This window comes from Tympanuchus pallidicinctus, unplaced genomic scaffold (assembly GCF_026119805.1).
Source record: "Tympanuchus pallidicinctus isolate F22 unplaced genomic scaffold, pur_lepc_1.0 scaffold3, whole genome shotgun sequence".
Taxonomy (NCBI): Eukaryota; Metazoa; Chordata; class Aves; order Galliformes; family Phasianidae; genus Tympanuchus; species Tympanuchus pallidicinctus.
The window spans coordinates 610,377-629,436 of NW_026294747.1; the positions used below are offsets into that span (position 1 = coordinate 610,377).

At 39.2% G+C, this 19,060-nt stretch overlaps 1 protein-coding gene across 2 annotated transcripts in view; it reads right to left on the reverse strand.

Annotated features, from left to right (window-relative positions):
- Nucleotides 1-18,031: 18,031 nt before the first annotated feature.
- The window catches only part of KIF18A (kinesin family member 18A), a 40,478-nt gene continuing 39,449 nt past the window's right edge, over nucleotides 18,032-19,060 (reverse strand). For both annotated transcript variants that reach the window (XM_052692452.1, XM_052692453.1), the window contains exon 17: nucleotides 18,032-18,931. In XM_052692452.1, coding sequence (XP_052548412.1) covers nucleotides 18,783-18,931 — 149 coding nt within the window. In that variant the 3' untranslated portion in view covers nucleotides 18,032-18,782. The remainder of the gene's footprint in view (nucleotides 18,932-19,060) is intronic.

Genomic DNA, 19,060 nt, shown 5'->3' on the forward strand with positions numbered 1-19,060 from the left:
ACATTTCTGCATGCACGATTCATCCTAGAAGACCACCTAATAATGGAGCAGTACAGGGGAATCTTATTCTCATATTGCTTCTTTCATGCTAAATTAACTAACTTATTAAATTATTAGCTTACCAGATCAAGTTTCTCTCACTTTCATTATTCACAAAGGTTCAACCTGCAGGGAAAAAACAAAAACATGAAATTTGTCTGAAGAACGGTGAGGAGGCCTGAATATGAAAGCATCAGGAGAAGCTACTCAGAGACACATCTCACATTAGGGTCCCTGCAGACTCACCCACAAAAAACTCTAGGAGAGCACCAGAGAGGTGCTAAAAATTGGATAAAGTTTCATTACTCGTTTGATTTACCATAATTGAGCCATGACAAATGGTACAACAGCAACAGAACTGCAGCTTATTGCACACTAGACAGGACTTGTTTGCATGGGAAAGGAGAAGGTAAGCTATATGAACATTGCGGTATGCTGTCATGGTATCAGTCTAACAGCAGGTGTGGTATAAACACATACCTCCTGTCTGACTGATTTACTGTCTCAGAATACAGTGCAAAGAAAAGGGATCACAGGAGCACGTGGAGCTCTCCTATCACTGAAATGAATTGCGCACGAGAGCAGCAAAAAGCATTTGCTGTTTTGAAACAGTACACCGAGAAGCAGCCGTGCCTGCCGTTGTGTGGATAATCAGAGCCTCTTCCCAATAATGGAGATCTTGGCTCACTTTCCCTGGGTTGGAGCAGGGTGACGTCTGAAAGCTGGTAAGCAAAGCTATCGCACAACCCAACATGCAGGTTCCATGCGGCACCGGGGTCAGAGCCGATAGCCTCCAACACTTGTGTCCTGCTGCCTGCTCCAGTTACACGCACATTTGAGCTCCGGAGCAGGAGGCAGGAGAGCAAGGGGATTCTTGCAGAGACAGGCAGGTTATAGGTCACCTGAAAGTATTTCGTCTACTGGATATCTCATATAAACGAGAGCCTGCTTTTGAGAAATATTTGTCTTCTGCTTTTCTAAAGACTGGCTCACACACAGCGATGCTCTGTTGTTACATATCGGTGCTGCAGGCAAAAGCTTTGCCACAGAGGTCAGGAACGTCATGTCAGACAAATATTTCTAATGCACAGCCCTGCTTTTTTAGTGCCAGCGGCTAAAACACCCCTGTCAGCTATGAGGGGGTGGTGGCAGGGCCCCATCAATGCTTCCAACCTGCACACAAGACCATGCTTTCCATCAGACACGTCTGTGACCAAGGGTGTCCCAGTGCCCTTCCTCTTCGCTTTCCTTTATAAGAATAAGGAAACTTGTGCCAAAACACTTGCACTTCATGTACTGGAATATTAAGAGTGGAGACCTTCCTCTTTAGGCTCGGAGAGCCTATGGAGGCTCGAGTTGGGATGTTAGGAAAAATTTCTTCTCTGAAGAAGTGGAGAGGCACATGTTGCCCAGGAAGGGTTTGGAGTCACCATCCCTGGAGGTGTTCAAAAACAGTGGAGATGTGGCAGTGAGGGACGTGGTCTACAGTGGGTCACAGCCATAGGCTACAGGTGGACTAGATGATCTTAGAGGTCGTTCTAAACTTAATGATTCCATAACTCTCTGAAGGCCTCCCTCCTGCAACCAGCTGAGCATACTGCAACCCTCAGACCCTGCCTGATGCCAGCAGAGAGCCAACCCTTGGCACTGCAGAAATGCTCCTCCCAGGCTACAGGATCTACACTTGCAAGATTCTGTACACAATGGTTACATCACGTTAACACAAAGGTTTTATTTTGTCCACTGCTTTCTAGAGATTCAGCCCTAGCTACAGTATCTTGTTAAACATTGCCAGGAGGTTAGCGCTACGTCTTCTGCATTGAAACAGAAAATAGATTTGTTGTTGAATGCTAATCCTAAAAGAAATGAGATAGTGCCTCTTTAGCCACCTTGGGAGTATCAGATGCTAAGGTGTTGTAACAAGCAACCAATACCTGTCATCTGATGAGAGTGAAACCGAATCCACCAACCTCAATCTGATCAATTATTTTTCAGTATGAATTAACAAAAAGCAAGAGACATCAACTCATACTCTCAGCAAAATGGCTTTGTAAAATGAACATATTTGTGGAATAAGGCAAAAAGTTTGAATGTTTTCTGAGACACAAACTCCCATAGATATACGCATACTCCTGGTGAGCTCAGCCAAACCTTACCTTCAATGAGCTTCCTCTCATTATCCACTCCAGAGCACTAATAAAATAGTGAAAAAGATGAAGTAGCATTATTAACAATATTTCACGTTCTCAACATATATACAATACATATACAATTATATACATACATATATGTACAATTTTGATTGGTATTTTGGATGCTGCCAGACCTACTTCGAGATTATTATTATTATTATTATTATTTTTAAATCAACCATACTTCATCACTGCATCTCATACTTCAGACTTTTGCTTTGCATCATTAAAAGGAATAATATTTCCCTGCCTTAACACAACTCATTCTTTGGGGTGGGGGAGTGGGGAAGCGTTGAGGTCCAAAGGCCTCTGAGATAGAAAAGCATTTTCCATGGAAATGGAATTCTTTTCTTAATCAGAGAAGAACAGCCGCATTAGCCACAATTGCAAATCCACATGCAGTCACCACAACAGAGCACATAGGTTCAGGTTTGGTGCTCAGATTATGCAGACCTCTGCCAGCACCATGAATGCACATTTTTTTTTTTCTTTTCTTTCTTCCTCCTTCTCCCGCTAAAAGCAAAATGAATTGGCAACAACTGTCCTGGCAGGAGATGCTGGGGCAGTCTGGAGGCTGTTGTGTCACTCAAGAGGATTAGAGAAGGACTGGCAGGTTTTTTGCATACAGAATATCAGTGACCATAACAGTGTGTCATTCAGTCATAACACTGTGCCACCTAACAGCATCAGGTGAGTTGTAGAAGGACCAGATTTCTACCTTAAAACATAACCTTATGCTGAAAAGCTCCTGAAATTCTTATTGCCTATTTAAATATGGCCAAACATTCAGGTGTTAACAGTGACTTGATATGTCTCTCTAGTAACATTAAAATCTGAATTAGGGACAAAGTTGGAATAACTAAATGTAGCTGACATGACTCAGTGTGCACTCCTAAAGCAACAGAAAAAGTAGCAGCAGTTGTTTCTACTGTAGCAAGTGGTCAGACTGGCAGCATCAGTTGCAAAACAGTAATAAGAGAATCATAGAATCACCAAGGTTGGAAAGACCTCCAAGATCACCCAGTCCCACCATCCATCTACTTCCAATACATCTCACTAAACCATGCCCCTTAAAAAATCTTCACTTATGGCTAGTGAAGATTAACATCTCCTTACACAGAGAAAGCAAGAAGGTGAAGCAGCTTATCAAAAGGCACATGGAGAGAAAGATAACTGGAATGGTGCTCACTGATTAAATTTTAGCAGGAATATATCTAGTCATTGAAAGCCACAAAAGATTGATTTAGTGATTATTATGCCTTTGTTCCTCTCCATTTGATTGATTACTTTTCAATGGGTATATGAGAGTTGCACAGAGAACTGTGATTATTATTTTTGAGTAGATAGAAACTTGGGTGTAGCCTTTCTCAGAAAAGAACAGGACCCCAAGTTCCTTTAAAACACCTTTTCATTTTTTTTTTTTAATTTTTATTTTTGCTGTTGTTTGTTTATTTGTAATTTCTGCTGGCTGTTTTGCTGGAAAGAAAATTTAAAATGCTGCAACTGTCCTTCCTATGGCCATTTACTGACAACAGATGAAACATTCCAGCATTTGGGAAACACAGCTTGTAAATGAAGGAGCTGCTTTCCTTCAAGTAAGGATAAGTCTTTATTTAGCCACTGAATCTGACTTAACAGCAAACACGCAATGTACCGGATCAGTCCTTCAGCAAGTTACTTAATTATTAATTAGAATAGTTGAAATGAGATGCTCTCATGCATCATACTTCTACACACACAGCTTGAGACACAGATCAAACCATTTCAGTGAGATGCATGATAAATTTCAGGGTAACAAGGCATATCCTACCTGTCTCACGCATGTTAGTAAGACTGAATTTATTTCTCTTGTCCAAACCAAAGCCAAGTATCTTTCCCAGCACTAACAAAAATGCATTGTAAGGAAAAAAAGAGTTTTGTTCAGCTGACATGCATCTCATTTTTATATCCTAATTACCAATTTTACAGTACACTAATTTTAGTTGTTCCTCTCAAAAGCAATACATCTTGTGCCTACTTATTGTAAGACATCAACCTAAAGAATTATTTTTTAAATGGAAGCCTATGGCACCTAAGCAGGGCAAGACGAATTGTGATGAGTATCCAAATGTGAGGGTGCCCAGCACAGTTTGTTTAAAGCTAATTCAGATCTCTGTCCACTATAGGCAGCACTGTTTACAGATAACAGACTACATAAAACACAGGATTTATACATTTGCTGTTCTGGAACGTATCCTAACATTGAGCACGAGTGAAGAGATTACAGTGGTAAAAGGAACACTAAGTGTGTTGTCAAGAAAGTCTTTTCCTCCTGGGATTCAGGGCAACTTTTATACAGTGGGAATCTCTGCTGCACACATTAATTTCCGTCTGGTATCTGCTTTCCCCTAGTATATCTAATATTCCTACCTTATCCTTAGGGAAGACAGTAGAACCCTATTTCTGTTTGGCCATCTGTGAACTGTGAACCCTATTTCTGTTCGGCTACACCTTGTAGCCCTTCATGTTCTGTCAGTTGGACAAGAAATCTCTAAACACAACTATAAGAACCAGAAGAATTACTACTATTTGTTTCTTTTCCCTTCCAAACTACTAAAATACTTCGGCAGTACAGTGAAGGTTTCTTTGAGATGGCCACTACTTCAACTGGGCCACATTTCACCTCCAAAAATAACAGCATTGATACGTCATTTAACTTGCATTAATAAGAATTCCACGTGAGGGAAACAAAGTTCTTATTATTTTACTAAATGACCATGGAAAGTAGCATACATCAGAACTCATGTAGAACATATGTAGAACATATCAGGCCCAGAAACAGGCAGACAACACTCTTGTTCCCTTCCTCTCAACGACAGGATGAAACACATCAACACAGTTGCTCACACAAGAATATCACTAGAGAAGTTTGTGGGTTGGGGCCCAAAATCACAGAGTTTGATAGGAAAACCATAGAGCAGAAACCCCATCAGGTGAGATGACAGCTGCTACCATGTCCACTGAGAAGAGACTGAATCTTTCAACCATTGAAAAAAATTGGAACTTCCCCAGTTTTTACTAGTAGGATCCAAAATAAAACAACCCCGCAACGTCATGGTGGTTTTTGTAGGACCAGTAGTTTGCAGTGGCAGTTACAGGTTAATTTCTACAAAGTTATATTATGCAAGAAGTACACAAGCTGCATTTTTCTGACAGGAGGAAAGGGTGTTATTGCACGTGAGTTTGGACAAGCAACATAAATTGTCTGTCTGTAAACAACAGCTACTGTAAAACCCCCTCAATCTTAAACCAATTTGTGAACTGCCTTCAAAGTTAAAAATGGCAAGGCTTGACCCAATGCAGTGCTTACTGCTAGGTCTGTCAAGGTACAGATACAGGAAGGTGCTTTATTGACATACTATCCAAAATTTATTGATGATTATCAAATATTTTTTATCAGAACAGGTGATAAATGCTATGAGATCAGATGGAAGCAGTGTACTTACACCCTATCAGCCATTTATACGGTTACTAATGCAGCCTGAGATCCCTATAAAATTAAACTATGATTTTCTGCAGTTAAAATGATGAGAGAAATAAGGCCTTTGAAATATCTGTGGAGGACGATAGAACACTGAGTCACAGTTAAATTAATGGTATTAAACACAGCTAGTTTTCAGTAAAAAAGACCCTCACAGCTCACTGTAAAAGCAGAAAGGCTGTTAAAATGAAGACTACTGCACTTACCATGACGGCAGCTAGAACATCCGTCCAGCTGGAGATGACCTGAAGTCAGCACTTCGTTCTGCCACCGTTCCGATCATTCCACGATGCGTATTTCCTCCTAAGCATTAGTGAATGTTTGCAGTTTTCCCTGCTTAGTCCGTCCACGTCCTCCTCTCATGCGCTATTAAGCGTGTTTCTGAACTTAGAAAGATACAGAGTTTGAACTTGAGGACTTCCCTACAGGTCTTTTTTCTCCTCCTTGGAATGTCCTAAAAGCATTCCTACTTTTAATAACTTACCGAACTGACTCCGTGCCAAGAATGTTGTTATAGGATTTTACACGAGTATTCTATCTTTCAACTAATTACACGTTGCTAAAACCAAAATACACGTGATTCAGTTTATTGTACAAGTACACCATAATGATACACAATTTTTCAAAAGGCAGGCCAGAAAGTCCCATAAAAGTTATTCTATGTGCATACCGAAGAGCAAAGAGATTCAGAGTAAAGGATTAAAGCACAGCTAATGCAAATTCCTACATTTCTTTTCTGCATTCTTTCCTAAAGCTGAATGCGTGGTTTTCATGCCTACCTGTCCAAGATGACATATTTTCTTGCCTCTAAAAGCATCCCAAGATGTAAATATTACGCTGTATGATTTTTTAGCAACGTATCTTATCAGAAAATTCTTGTCACTGTATGCCCTATTAATCATAGTGCATATTTCAGTTAGTGTAAACAGTTCTATTGACTAAAACGCTGTTAGTAACACCGAAGATTTCAAAAGGTTCCTGCCCTTGTGCACATGCCTATGGTAAACGCTGCAGGCAATGCACAATGCTTATTCCTTTTCATGGGTTTGCTGATCAGGGAAAAAGCACAATAGTAATTTCTGATTTTGTTTTTTAACCTGAGACACCTGAAACGTCTGCTCTCTTTTCTGTTTATTTTCTATTCTAATTTTTTTTTAAGCTATATTCATATACATATTATCATTTTTCTTCAATAAAATGCAACATTGAAAATGTAATTTTTGGCAAATCGAACATTAAACATCCTCCATGTAAAAAATAATTTTATAATTGAAATATTGAAAATGGGAATTTTACCTTTATTAAAACAAAGGAAGAGGCCTAATGCATACCCTCCTCCTTTTGTTGTACTTTTTTGAATAGGTCCATATATTATTTAATGGGTTTTGTAGAGATACATTTACATGAGTTATAGATCACATTACAACTGATGAATGCCCAACACACAGGTATGTTATGAAAGGTCATCAGTTACAAGGGAAAATACATAATGTATGGTTGCTGAATACATTTGCAAGTTTTTTATGGTCATGCAGAGTAGCTGCTTTGGCACTGTGCAACAACTGTGAGCAATGCAACCGTGCACAGGAGAGACCTACGAACATTATTTAACTGTGGAGTTTCTTGGAGGCCTTTTGACTGGGAGGGCGCATTCAGCAAATGCAGAATTACACCCCGTGTGCTCAGGCTCTGCTCAGGAAGATTCAGCGAAAATAACATGCACCTCCTCAGAAAACATGAGGGAAATGCTTAGTTCTCTGTAATTCTTTTAAAGTTTTCCCAGCTCCTAACCCTCTCAGGATTTCATGAAAGATGAGCAATATATAACGACACTTCATACATAATTTAACACAATTTTACACATGTTGGACGTTAAGAAAAATGCCTTCTCAGAAAGAGTGGTAGGGCATTGGCACATTGCCCACGGAGGTGGTGGAGTCACCATCCCTGGAGGTGTTTAAGAACCGTGGAGATGTGGCACTGATGGATGTGGTCTAGGTCAGCCAAAGGCATGGTTGGTGATCGGACTGAGATGAACACGATGGCAGTTCCAACCTTATGGATTCTATGAAGTCCCATGACTTCTGTTGTCTCACCAGAATTCTGTTCTTAGCACTTTTATCATACTCTAGCCACAAGACTCTCAAGGACAACAGATGTCCAGTAACTTGTTTCTGACATCGTCATATGTTCATTAGCTGTCCAACTCTGCTCAGAACACAAAGCAGCTGTCTGTGCTCTTGGTTACCATTGCTTCTTACTTCTGCTGGCAATCACATGAGTATCTTCCAATCTGATTATTATTTCAAGAAAACCTCCTGAAATGTAAAAGAATAACCCTTGGGATTTACAGTCACTCATTCGGTTCAGAATGACTTCCACATGCTAAGCAGCATAAAAATATGCCAGAAAAACATGCTTGATCATTCATTAGAAGATCGCAGTTGCGCACAATATTTGAAGGCTGAAATCAGATTCTGAAACGCTGGGGTTTTTTTTTCAGAGAAATTTGGACTAGATCAGGGATTGCATAAGCTTATTTTCATTGCCTCCCTCATCGTGCTGGCACAGCCCTGCACAGAGCTGAGCCTGGAGAGTACAAGTCAGGTCAAGCGGGGCCGAGCGTGCGGGGAGAACGTGAGGCTACAAGGCAGCACCAGCCCGAGTGCCCTGCTCATCTTACCTGTGAAATCCAGGGGCCTTGGAGGGTGTAGTGCAAGTTGCTCTTTTTCCATCCTTGCAGGCTTCAATCCCATTAGGACTGTGAAAGTCTACTTCATTATCCAGACATCTATTTCATTATGAATATCCGTCTAGACGTAAGAGAGATCAGAATACAGCGCTGCTCATGGCACAACACACGCTGCGACTGCAGCAAGCAAACAGCCACGCTGTGGCCTTAGCTCACCTCTGCTAACTTGTATTGACAGAGAAAACCCACTGAACTGCAGAGCAGCTGAGAATTCCTAATTGCTTGCAAGAAGAAACTTCCTCCCAGAGACAGAGATGAAGATTTGACAGCACGCCTTTGATTTATTAGCGAGAGCAGGAATTTAAGATGTGTTGCCCCAGTAACAATTGCTCTGTTTTCAAACAAACAACGAGTTTAATTAAAGAAGAAAGCAGATTCTGCTGCTGTAACACGCCAGAGGGTTTCCTGTGAAATTCCAAAGGCAAAAAAAGGAAGAAGCATGGGTTAATAGCTCAGCATATGTCTGAAAGCATTAGCACCATCTTGGCGTGGTATCTGTCAGCAGCAGCACCGGTGAATTTCATTAGCTGATTTTTTTTTCCCCACTACCAATTTCATGAACATTTTACTTGAATTTATTAGGTGTTAGAGTGTGTGCTTAATTTCTGTTTCCATAAATTTACTTACGTAAAGACTATCTTAAAAACAGCCTGTAACTCTCAGATAGAGGCTTTGTATTTTGGGTGGTCCAGTGTGGAGCCAGGAGTTGGTCTCAATGGTCCTCGTGGGTCCCTTCCAACCTGGGATACTCTATGATCACTAAAATATTATATACTGTAGAAGAAAACTCTATACTGAAACACTTCTGAGAATTACGATGATGAGAGCAAAAAAATGACTTAATTATCCTTGTAGAAATGAACTACTAGGAAGTGTTCCCTTTTCTTCCCTGGATTTCCATCAGTAATAAAAAAAAAAACAACCCTGAGAACTTTTTTTTTGTCCAGGCTTTTTGTAAGATAGTTTAGTAAAAATTAACTTATTAAAATTAAAATTTAAGCCCACAGCAAGAAACTAAAAACTCCAACTCCCAGTTTTACTCATTCAAACCTATTCCCAGCGGTGGGTATCAGCAAGCAGGCACTGCACAGCTATTATTTTTGTCGAGTGTACAATTTAAAACAAAACAGAGCTTGTGCTCATTAGATACTTAAATCTATGAGAAATAAATACTGCAACAACAACAAACTTCCCTCAGTTTCAAGTTTCTCTTCCCCATCCCAACCCCACACATTTCAATTTTTAGAAATGTACAGATGCCAACATCCCCTTTAAGATGAAAAACCCATTTTCTTTGCCCATGACATATCACTGTTCGCCCAAGATCACCTCTTATTTCTTCTGGTCTGTGTCTTGTTTTATTCTGTCTTCAGCCATCTCTGTAGGTCGCTGTCATCTGACCTCCCACCAGCAAAAAAGCAAACATCTTATCTGAACAACTTGCTGTGATGCTGTGGCCCATTGGAGGCAGTGCTGGCCATGTTTCCCACAGAGGTTTGCCTTCACCCACCTGCTCTGGTAGCAGGATTTTCTGCAGATCTTTTCCTTCAGCCATGGATGTAGTGGCCTCTTGTGTTAATAACAGCTGCCACTTTCCTGATTTTAATATCAGCTTTTGTTCTTTATTATTTAAAATTGCATCTCTAGAGGAGAGGTTGAATAAGGTTAGACCAACTGTACAGCTTTGTTTCATCCACCTCTGGATTCCTCTTAACCTTCTGATTTCATCTCTCGTTACAGCCATTCTGATTTCATTCCAGCTGCTATCAGCTGGAGATCCATTAACATTTATGGCTCTTAAAACACTGAAGGACTGAACAGTTTGAGATTTTTTTCTCAAATTCCTTTTTTTTTTATTAAAAAAATCACCATATCTACAGATCAGATGATGTAACAGGACCCTGAGGTTCATTGTAACAACTATAATGCATCTGTCCCATTGCTTTGACTTCCTTTTTCCTCACACGTGTAGGGCTCTCTAGTAGATACTGGAAATACATCACTAAGTTCAAGAAGCACTATTTGAGGACAGCAGGTAATGCTGTTTGCCCATTTTGCGCCTTGAGGACCAACAGTTACCAAAAGCTATCATTTCTGAAAGCTTTTTCAGATGTTCAGAGCTAAGAGCCTGTTCACATCATTGCTGCTGCGAATGCCAAACGTTGTACATGTTTAGCATTTCTTGAATCAAACCGCAGGTGTCTCAAATTGACAGAAAATGAAGTTATTTGAGAAATTTTGAATGAGCTGCCTGCTGCCTTACAGGAACCACATGGCTTAAAGTATTCTATTATCTCGGGCCAAAATCACAACAGTGTCCTTCCTTTTCCTTTGTGTCATTCACTTCCAACTTGCACAAGAAATGAAATCTCTTGTAGCACTGCTGTCTTCACTAAGTGAAAACTACGTTAGCTGCCTCTGTGCAAGAAGCAAAAGGTCTAGTGACACAAAGCATCATGTGTTCACGATCTGATTATCACTGAGAAGTCTCAGATCGAGGGAAAGATAGAGATACATCAGTGTCAGAGTGGAGCCGCCAGTCAGAATCTGAAGGCTCACTTTTCCCCTCAAATCTCTCTACCTGTAAGGCTGTTCCATTGCAAGAGACTCCTGCAATGCCTAAATTCCTAAAGTGAATTATTTGCCACAGCACATGAAATCTACCAATCAAGAAAACACACCTGCCAGGCCCAAGTGAAAAAACTCTCTTGGCATAGCTCACTATGGCTGATCATAGTAATCAGCAACCAGTAACAGAGCCATGAACTAAGTGATGCTCCAGCACAGCTTTCAGCTTGTCCTCCATGCTGCAAATCTCTTCTGCCCTCTGGCAGCAGTGGGAGCAGTCTATCCAAAGCATAGTCTATCACAGCATCCACACCTTCACTTCCCTGCCAGCTTTCTAGAGGCAAGCAGCCCCAATTCCCCTTGCTCAAAGCTTCCCTGAAATCCTTTTTGCACATCCCCTCAGGTACCACATCTGGCTTTATTAACACTTTTTCTCATCACCAAAAACTGAGTTACTTTGTGTTTTGTTACTTCTCGTCGTGATCTTTCCTAACTGGAAAATGGAGAGATACTGGTATTCATCCCTGCAAAATATTGAGTTCTACATCAGCTCAGGCTGTGAATTTAAAGATCTGCAAGACTCAAAGGAAAAGCTTTTAATTCATTGGCCAGTGTAACAAGTTAACACTTTTCTCAAACCAAGACAATTGGTTGAATGTTTTTTGTCCATTTCTGACTTCTTAAAAAAAGAAACCAAAACCAAACACACACAATAAACAGTGAAACAAGACAATTTGAGTGCTATCCTGTGTTCTGCCTAAATGCATCACAACTGAGCAAGCGGGGAATGTGAGAAGCACCTCTAAGCAATGCAACATGCATACATACTAAAAGTTAACATAGCAGACATAGCTGTGCTGCGTAACACCGATCAGATACGTTAGCTTCTGGATAATTTCTGCTTTTACACAATTCTTCTTTACAAATAAATCCAACAGATTTATTAAGTAGCACTGGGAAAATGCTCTTACCATTATATATCTATGATGGAAGAAAAACTCAAACCAGTTTTAGAGTTGAAAGTCCAGTGAGACCAGCTTCTTCTTTCAGACGATGCCCAACTATACTGAAGATGCTGTACTTGCCCTCCTACATTCCTGTCTGTTCATTGCTTTATGTATCTGCTCTGTTCTCAGTAGCTCCTGATCACCATTTCTTCCATATAATTGTGCTAACATGTTCAAACTCAAAGCTTTTGGCACTTGCCATTTTTAAATTACAGACCTTGCTGTCATAAAGCATGCCATGCAGGGAAGAACTTCCATATCTTTTGAATTCATCCTTCAATTCTCACGCAGTAAGAACAAATAATTCTTGCTAGCCCCCTTTCTCATGACTCATTATTTCAGACATCTTTATCATAACTCCTCAACCACTTACTTTCCAGGTTGAAGTATCCCTAAGTATTTAATCATCCCCCGCATTCAGTTTGCTCTGTACTCCTCTCATCTTTCTTTATACCTTTCATAGTTGTCCTATACTTGAAATGTGCAGGACAGCACCATTCAGAATAGACAGGCATGCCAAGGATTTACACAATGACTTGTTCCCTATCCCTTTTCTTGCTATTTCGACTACAGTGCTGATGTTTTCATGGTATTTTTATACCGATTCCAAGGTCTCCTTCCTGAGTCATAGCATCTATTTGAGAACCCGTAGTCATGTATGTACAGTTTGGGTTGTTTTCTTTTTTGTGCATTATTTTGCATTCATTGACATTCAATTTCATCTGTTATTTTATCGCCCGGTCCCTCAGTAGCAGAGATGCTCCTGCAACTCTTTATAGTTAGCTTTTGTTTTAACTTCCTGAATAATTCAGTATCAATAAATTTGTCAGTTCTCTATACCCTTCTTGAAATTATTTGTGAATATATTCAACCATATGGAGCCAGCAAAGTTTTACCAGTCATCTATTCTGAAAACTGTCCATTTATTCCCACTCTTTGTTTTCTGACCTTTGAAAACATAAGAACTTAAATCCCACTTTGCCTAAAGGTCACTTTAGCTAAAGGTTTCTTCAATAGCATTCCATGAGGTACCTGATGACAGCCTCTTCCAAGTTGAAGTGGGCTACACTTAACAGTTATATCTTAATTATTAGCTCAGAGCTCTTAGAGCAATGTAACAGATCTGCCAGACATGACTTTCCCCAGCAGAAGGATACTAGCATTATCTGCCCATAGGCCTAGTTATTCCAGATCTTGTCTGTATTGCAGTATGACAAACATGAGAAGATCTCTGGAGCTCCTACAAGATACAGCTGCATTTGCCTCTTTCCAATCCTTTGATATTAAGGACAATCAAAGCGATAGATCTCATGTCACACCCCTAGCTGTTCATATTTGATCTTTAGTGGTTCTGGCAAGTAGAATAAATCTACTAGCACAGCTTTGAATACCTGAGCTGTACTTTCTACTGGCTCTTGAAGTCAATTCATCCTCAAGTTGAAGCATCGTCTAGCTTGGAAGGGAACTTGAAAGCTCATTACTCCAACCACCTGCTCAAAACAGGCTCAATGTTGGCTTCAGACCAAGTCACTCAGGGCTTGGTCAAAGTGCCGAGGACAGGGATACCCGAGCCAACTGGACAACTGTGCCAACTGTTTGGCAGATGCCTCAGATGAACAGTTTCAGCACTCACCTTTCCACTTTTGTTTTTTAAACATTCCTCAGCTAGATACTACAGTTATTGAAAGTGAGCATACTGCAGGGGTGTATAAACTTAGCTACATCACATATACACTGCCCAGGTCAAGGGAAATTCTTGTTTCATGTGTCTAGAAGTGTCATCTGCATCACAGGCCCTCCCAACACTTGCATATAATTAAGTCTAATTACTATTGTCTTTTCTGCTCTTTGCAGGCTGTTTTTCTTATGCCATTGTCGTGATGCAAGCTGGATGAAGAGGAAATTAACTATGGAATTTCAATTAAAGAATATTTCATGTTAATGATATGATTCTAACCATATGATTCATTATTGGCTTTTAATTCTCCCTTCAGCATCCAACTTGGGATATTCCACAATTTTGTAGTTTACATAAACTAACTTGGCTATTACAAAAATCTTTTTTAACACATCTTTAAGCAAATGAGCCAATTGCTTCAATGAAAGGCACAGTAGAGTAGTAGCCTGTAAACACATTTGCTAGCTAGCTGTGGTGTGAACAGTGTTTTTATGATTCACTACAAGACTCTGTAGACTATAACTACAAGTATCCAGCAAAACACAGCGTCAGCAATAGCAGTACACTAAAATTCAAACTACAATGCAAAAATTCTTTCAGTCAGGCTTTTAAAGCTTGCTTTGCTCCACTTCTGATATTGAATTATATATCTGTTCAATTCACTCCCTTGTACAATTTAGATGTGTAACGGTCATGCTACATAAAACCTTAATACCCAATATGTATAGCACAATTAAGTTTAAAGCAATGGGGAAATCAGGAGTAATTTCCCCAAGAGCACTACAGAGCAGAGAAATAAAACGGGCCATTTACCTTTACACATCGACTCTCTATTAATAAGGTCCTTAGAATTTCCTAAAGGGAAGAACACATATTTTACAGTTTTAGCAGATGGATTTTCTAAGAACATCTACTTTGTCTAAGCTGTTAAAACCAACCTTCTCATGTATCTTTATAGCAATTTTAAAAAAGCCAAACAAACTGAAACTTGACTACTACAGAGTCCAAATGATTTTCAAGGTGGACCACTTGGCTGCCATAAACCTCTGTTTTCACAGCCAGAGTACTGAATCTTACAAGGTGCAAGACTCAGCTTCCTCAGATGGGGACAGTGAGTCTTTAACTGTAGAACTCACGCTCAAAGGTAACTGACAGGATGAACACATCTCATAACCTTCATATGAAAAGTTCTCCCACTACTGCAAGAGCAACTTTTCCTAATAATCCAACCAGGTTTCTGTACTTTGTCAATTTGACAGGTTAGGCAGATTTAAGACAAAAATAAAATTGTGCGCTTGATCTTAAGATTTGAAAGAACCCCTGTAAAAACCTACAGCTGTGGTTAGATCTAAATTTAATGAAATCTCTCCTTGCTATCAGGATAATCAGTCTTAAGTTCTGTGAAAATCAATGGACACGATTGGCTTTCAGCATGCCCAAGAACCTGGCCCCAAAACGCTAGCATAGCAGGGCAGGTCCATATGCCAGATAAAAGTAGTCATTAAAAGAACCACCATAAAAATAAATGACTATTGTAAATTCACGATTCTGAGAACTACTTTGGGAATGTAGATGTAGCGAGTCCATTACAAATGGTTCAGCACTTCCTATAGCCTCATTGACAGCAATACTGTTCTCATTCTTCTACATATGTCTCTAGACTGCAACCATCTCCATCCTCAGTAACAAATATTCATAGCATCCCAAGACTGGTTAACAACCCAGATTTGCTATGCTTCAGATAGCTCCTACCTCACTTTGCTGCAATGAAAATAAGTAAATGAGTCACAGTACAAACTATACCCTATGGCCTTTGCAAGTTTTCATAAGAATTTCCCTGTGGGACCAGATCATCAACATCCTTTTCACACTTGGAATAAATTGATTTTCAGAAACATCTCAATCCATTTGGTCATGGGAACTATTCACCTCTTGGTAAAACAGCATTCTGTTTTACCAAGCTTTTTGAATAACTGCTAATAGCAAGCCACCCTAAAAGCCTGGCTGAAGCCCAGAAAGAGGTTACTAGAGTTTCCAGCTTACGCTGCTCAGTGCTCCACTAAACACACACAGTACTGGATATATAACATTGATTTTGCTGTTGATTGCAATCATATACAGGAAGGAAAATACCAGCTGAGCACTAGTATTGCTAGGTACATTTGTCCAAGCACACAAAAATCATCAGGTATCTCATGAAGATGGTTCAGTTATTACCTGAAGATTATTGGTATTTAAAATGTCAGGAGCACATTTTCAAGTGATTTTAAACTCTTACCATGTTTAAACACAAAATAAGATTAAATAGACCAAAATCATTTGAATTTTTGAATCAGTCTGAGTCATGTTATGTTGTACAATATTCCCTTACATCCCATCTGGAATAATTTAACACTGCAGGGTATAACAGCATGAGAACAATTATATGTTTATCTCAGATAAACATCACCTAAAGAGTGATTACTATTTCAGTTTGTAAAGGCAGACCGACAGGAAACAGGCAACGCAGACAGGCAAGGAAATAAAATGAGTTATACGACAGCTTCTCTGTTCTCTAAATAACATTTGGTTTTTACTTAAGTTGGAACTGCAAATCTGACAGAAAACTTAAATAAGGAGATGTCCCACAGCAGCTACTTGCATGGAATATGCTCTGAAGCTCCTTATGAAGTCTGGATGTGTTCACAAAATGCAACAATAAATGCATAACTAATACAGTAGAAAACCTATCAACAGCAATCTGAACTGTGAAAATCCTTCAACCTTATTTCTGGAAACCATTTTGCTAGTTATCAACTATAAATGCATACCTAGCTAACCAGTTGCTGTCAACATAGCTCTACTCCTACTACCCAGCTATCCCACGTGTGCTCATTTTCACAACATACTTGATTTTTTCTTTAGTCTCTTGAAGCATTGTATGCTAATCAAATCAGTTCAACTCAGGAGCACACAAAACACATTAAGAGAAAAGACTTCATCAGTTCTATGGTTTGATCGAACATGAAAAAGTTGCATGCACAAGCTTGCCTAAAAACCTTTCAAAATATATCTCTTACATGCAACACAAAAGCTGTGTCTATCACAGTGGTATAACAAGCAGAGCCCAACATGTCTCCTGCAGATGTGAAGCAGAATAAATGCCTCCCATGGACATTTTGTATTAAAAAGCTTGCAAAAAAGAAGTCTCATAAATCAAAAACAAAGGTCTGCACAACCTGGTACCAGGTTAAAATTAATCCCAAAAAGATGTTGTTCAGCATGGTAGAGAAGTATTAAAATTACTTCCCCGCCATCCATTTCATTCTATTTATTATAACATCTGACTGGGATACAGTCAAGTCCCAAACTCTTTTTAATGCTTTTCCTACATTTAGGATGCTTTTCATAAAAACCTTTTCAACAGCCAATATTTTCTATGTCCCCAGCATCAACCTGTGCTCTCCATATCACATATTTATACAAACCTTTTAGAACACAAGGAAGGCGTTTTAATTTCAACTATCAATGCCTATTTTGAAGGAGCTGTTGCTTCTTTGAGCTTTGCTGATGAAGACCAAGACTCTGTCAGCTCCTCCCACAAGTGGTCCTTGAGGTTTATACAGGCAGTTACTATTTTCTTCTTCAGAAGTGCTCTTAAACTCTCAACCGTATCAACAATAGCCACCAACACGAGCTAGAGGTATGAACTGCAAAGGTTTGCATTAGTTTGCCTAAATATCACAGTCTACAGAGTAAAAATACATGTATAAACCTCTAAAGATTTGGAAATGCTCAAAACATTTTTAGGAACAGATTTGATAAAGGCTATTAGATGATGTAATCCAGTTCACTGCTATTGCGAGAAAACTTGTTGCTGTTTCCATCACAACAACCATGCGTTAAACCCTTCAGCCTGTTGCAATTGCTGAAAGCCAGAACATTACTCTGCAGCACTCTTTATGCCACCTAACTTACTGAACTGCAAGTTGCTTGCTGGATTCAGGCAGGTATCTGACACTAGAACAACCAGTTACTGGACCTCCTCCTCTAGTTCCAATTAGTTTGGGGAAGTTCACACATCCACTTACATTTGTGCAGGCCAAATACACCAGCGCAACACTGCTAAGGGTGAGCAGGATGTCAGGGTGACAATGGAACTTTGCAACTCTTTGAGTATTAATTGATCAGAACATGCAGTATCAACTAGCAGATCTTATAACACTTTCAAAAATTCTATCTCTTTCACAGGTAAGAAGAAGTAATTTTTCATCAAGTTCAATTCACACACTGCTCTTGTTTACAATTAAGAGTTTATTTAAGGTTACCAGCAATATCATCCTATTTACAAATCAATTAAAATGCAAGTTAAAAAAAATTACAAGTAAAAGTTAAAAAACAGTTTAAAATTTTAGACGTAACACATTAAAAAAAAATGAAATCCTTCCTGCATTTTTCCTTCCTCCAGGTATGCTACATTGGTCTTATCAATCCAAAATTGAGATGTTATCTAAGAACAAGCTGGCATCCTAATGCTGAAGATAAGCACACTAAACATATTTCACAGTATTAGCACTAAAATTTCAGTGACATATTTAGCATGGCAAAAGAATTTCTAACTTCTCTATCATGAAGTTACTAGAAACCTGAACGTAAGTAAACAATTAGAGGAACTTGAAAAACTATATCACCACTAATTCCCTTGCATCAAGTTTTAATCTTTTAGACATCTTAAAGGGAGAAGCTTACAAAAGTTAGTGTAAGGTATACCACCCACTTCTAAATTCACAACTTCAAATAATATTTCATATTAATTTGCTATTATATGGAAAACATTTGTAAGCTTCAAATAGGAGACAAAAACCAAATGCATTTTATTTCAAAATTTGACAAAACACACAGCTGTATTTCCAGTAACTGGGTCTTATAAAATACTGCATTACTAAGAGAGACCTCTTTAACAAAATAATTTACAGGAGGAAAACAAAAGTCACTGTTCTCACTTGCTTTCCATCAATCCCATTTGAAATATGGATGAAGTCAGAATCTAAATCCTATTTTTTTTCTTGCAAACATGAAGTAAAAGGCTTTTGGAAGTCCGTGCTTTAAAACCCACTGCTACATTTCCTTCAGAAAAGCTTCTAGCAAGGTTTCTTGGCACATCCTGTTCTCGCTTCAAGCTCTTTGTTTTAATTCCTAATGAAGAAAAACATTATTACAAACAGAAGACACTATTTTAGTTTCTGATAAACTACAATTGGCAAAAAAATTAAAGGGGTACTAGATTTCAAACTCCAACCACAGGAAGTTTTTGGTGGCTGTCCT